We start from the raw sequence: 3,262 nt of genomic DNA, 5'->3' as shown, positions 1-3,262 counted from the left end.
GATTCTGTTGGCAGTCACCTCTGGCTGTAGCATCTCGTGGCTGGGAGGAGCCTGGGAGGTGGCACCGGAAGCTGGGGCAGGACTGGCGTCAGCAGACGCAGAAGTGGTTTGGTCAGTCGGAGTGAGGTTTACGTCGACTGCAGGCGTGTTCGGAGGAACAGCCGGGGGAAAGCTGGCAGGAGGCTGTAGTGCGGAGGACGTCAGGACAGGATACTCTGCTATGGAGGCGACACGAGCCGGTGGCGTGTGCGGAGACGGCGGTGTGGCTTGAGGCTGCGTGGCGTCGCGAGCTGGACGGTCGCGTGTGCGCTCATTATCCCGACTTTCTCTTATCACAAGTGTCCTATAGTTAAAGTAGGCGACCTTCCCTTGCCGCCTGGCCTCGCGCATTGTCCATCTTGCTTTGGCGGATGTCCAATGTTGCAGGACACAGGTCCTCATTCACATAAACTCGTGTACCGGCGATCCTGAAGCACGGATTCGCGGTCCTGGAATCGCGTGAATTTGACAACAATGTCACGTGGTTTGTCCTTCTGCTTCCCCACTCGGTGAGCTCGTTCAAGGTCAGGAGTCAGATTGAAATGTCTGCGGAAAAACTGTGAGACCTTCCAGTGCGACTGCTGCCAGTTCTCGTCCCTGTCCTCTGGAATTCCACTTATACGTAGATTATTTCTTCTGCTCTGGTCTTGCATGTAGTCCGCGCGGTCCGTGGCTTTCATGAGGCTTTGCTTCACCTCTGCTGTATCGGCAGATAATCCGCGGAGTTGTTCAAGCGCGGCGTTGTCATCAGAGAGCTTTCTTATCTCCTTTGAATCCTCCAGTTCCTTTTGCGTGAATGCGAGGCTTTCGATCACATCACTCAGCTTGCTCGTTGCTTCGCTCAGTGCGCGCTGCAAGTTACAGATGGTATCGTTGAGCGATGTCTTATGAGCCTCCATCAGCGATATGACTTCGCTTCGCATGATGGTCTTAGGGCTGGCAAGGCGCTGGCCGCTGCTGTTCGGAGGCTTCATTGCGTAACGGCAGAAGATACGGTGCGAGAGGCGACGCAGAGGGAGGCGCGGCAGCAGCAGATGCGGGAGCGCGTCGGGCGACGGCAGAGTGGTAGCAAACCGAGAGGTGTGGTGGTGGTGGTGGGGGGGGCAAGCTCCTTGTTAAAACTAGGCAGGTTACCCTGTGCAGGTCATATGAGGTCACCGAGAACTCTAGTGCGCATGCGCAAACTCGGTTTCAAGATTTGAGGGGGGGGTGGCGTCTCCTAATTTGATTTTTTGTTCCTCCAAAGACTAAGTCCCCCGGATTAAAAATGGCCAAAAACCACACCAACGGATGCACTGTACTCTTAAACCACTCACTGTGTATGATTTTGCTGTCTTCTATTTCTGCTTTCGTTAGAAATCAAGCAAAAATAGCGGAGCAGTAACGGCTGCGTCGGAAGGGGCGAGGAGAGGGAGGAGGAGGTCGAACTCGAGGTGACGGAGGAGGTCGAAGTCCAGGTGACGGAGGAGGAGGTCAGACTCGAGGTGAAGGAGAAGGAGGTCGAACTCGAGGTGACGGAGGAGGAGGTCAGACTCGAGGTGACGGAGAAGGAGGTCGAACTCGAGGTGACGGAGGAGGTCGAAGTCCAGGTGACGGAGGAGGAGGTCAGACTCGAGGTGAAGGAGAAGGAGGTCGAACTCGAGGTGACGGAGGAGGAGGTCGAAGTCCAGGTGACGGAGGAGGAGGTCAGACTCGAGGTGAAGGAGAAGGAGGTCGAACTCGAGGTGACGGAGAAGGAGGTCGAACTTGAGGTGACGGAGGAGGAGGTCAGACTCGAGGTGACGGAGAAGGAGGTCGAACTCGAGGTGACGGAGGAGGAGGTCAAACTCGAGGTGACGGAGAAGGAGGTCAACTCAAGGTGACGGAGGAGATCGAACTCTAGATGACGGAGGAGGAGGTCGAACTCGAGGTGACGGAGGAGGAGGTCAGACTCGAGGTGACGGAGAAGGAGGTCGAAGTCCAGGTGACGGAGGTGGAGGTCAACTCAAGGTGACGGAGGAGGAGATCGAACTCGAGGTGACGGAGGAGGAGGTCGAACTCGAGGTGACGGAGGAGGAGGTCAAACTCGAGGTGACGGAGAAGGAGGTCGAAGTCCAGGTGACGGAGGAGGAGGTCAAACTCGAGGTGACGGAGGAGGAGGTCGAACTCGAGGTGACGGAGGAGGAGGTAGAACTCGAGGTGACGGAGGAGGAGGTCAGACTCGAAATTGAAATTGAAATTGAAAGTTTATTTAGCCATAAATAGTTATACAGATAATGTGGGTACATTTAGTGTTATATAAAACGTGGCTCAGTCCAGGTGACGGAGGAGGAGATCGAACTCGAGGTGACGGAGGAGGTCGAACTCGAGGTGACGGAGGAGGAGGTTAGACTCGAAATTGAAATTGAAATTGAAAGTTTATTTAGCCATAAATAGTTATACAGATAATGTGGGTACATTTAGTGTTATATAAAACGTGGCTCAGTCCAGGTGACGGAGGAGGTCGAACTCGAGGTGACGGAGGAGGAGGTCGAACTCGAGGCGAGGGAGGAGGAGGTCGAACTCGAGGTGACGGAGGAGGTCGAAGTCCAGGTGACGGAGGAGGAGGTCAGACTCGAGGTGAAGGAGAAGGAGGTCGAACTCGAGGTGACGGAGGAGGTCGAAGTCCAGGTGACGGAGGAGGAGGTCAGACTCGAGGTGACGGAGGAGGAGGTCAGACTCGAGTTGACGGAGAAGGACAAACGAGGTGACGGAGGAGGAGGTCAAACTAGAGGTAACGAAGGAGGTCAAACGCGAGGTGACGGAGAAGGAGGTCAAACTCGAGGTGACGGAGGAGGTCGAACTCGAGGTAACGGAGGAGGAGGTCAAACTCGAGGTGACGGAGGAGGAGGTCAAACTCGAGGTGACGGAGGAGGAGGTCAAACTCGAGGTGACGGAGGAGGTCAAACTCGAGGTGACGGAGGAGGAGGTCAAACTCGAGGTGACGGAGGAGGAGGTCAATTTCAAGGTGACGGAGGAGGTCGAACTCGAGGTAACGGAGGAGGAGGTCAATTTCAAGGTGACGGAGGAGGAGGTCGAACTCGAGGGTCTTAATCATTGTCTCGCCTTGTCTGGCCTATCGAGATAAGGTTTATGGCAGGGTGTAGGGAGGGGGGACAGGGGATGGGCGAAGTGGGGGGAAGGGAGAAGGGGAAGAAATTGGTTGGTGGGGGGAAGGTGAAAAGTGAGGTAGGGGAAGAGGATG

The 3,262-nt window shown here is 55.5% G+C and overlaps 2 protein-coding genes across 2 annotated transcripts; one reads left to right on the top strand and one right to left on the bottom strand.

Annotated features, from left to right (window-relative positions):
• Positions 1 to 437: 437 nt before the first annotated feature.
• Positions 438 to 1,013, bottom strand: LOC138862301 (uncharacterized). The gene has a single exon (XM_070124020.1). It carries the CDS (start codon positions 1,011 to 1,013, stop codon positions 438 to 440), a length of 576 nt encoding a protein of 191 aa, XP_069980121.1.
• Positions 1,014 to 1,921: 908 nt separating this feature from the next.
• LOC138862300 (uncharacterized) lies at positions 1,922 to 3,145 on the top strand. The gene is made up of 5 exons (XM_070124019.1): positions 1,922 to 1,963; positions 2,029 to 2,232; positions 2,338 to 2,403; positions 2,509 to 2,730; positions 2,816 to 3,145. Exons 1-5 carry the CDS (start codon positions 1,922 to 1,924, stop codon positions 3,143 to 3,145), a joined length of 864 nt encoding a protein of 287 aa, XP_069980120.1.
• The last annotated feature ends 117 nt before the right edge of the window (positions 3,146 to 3,262 follow it).

Source organism: Penaeus vannamei, chromosome 8 (assembly GCF_042767895.1).
Source record: "Penaeus vannamei isolate JL-2024 chromosome 8, ASM4276789v1, whole genome shotgun sequence".
Classification (NCBI taxonomy): domain Eukaryota; kingdom Metazoa; phylum Arthropoda; class Malacostraca; order Decapoda; family Penaeidae; genus Penaeus; species Penaeus vannamei.
The sequence above is the reverse complement of the archived record's forward strand: the minus strand, read 5'-3'. Positions and strand labels throughout refer to the sequence as shown.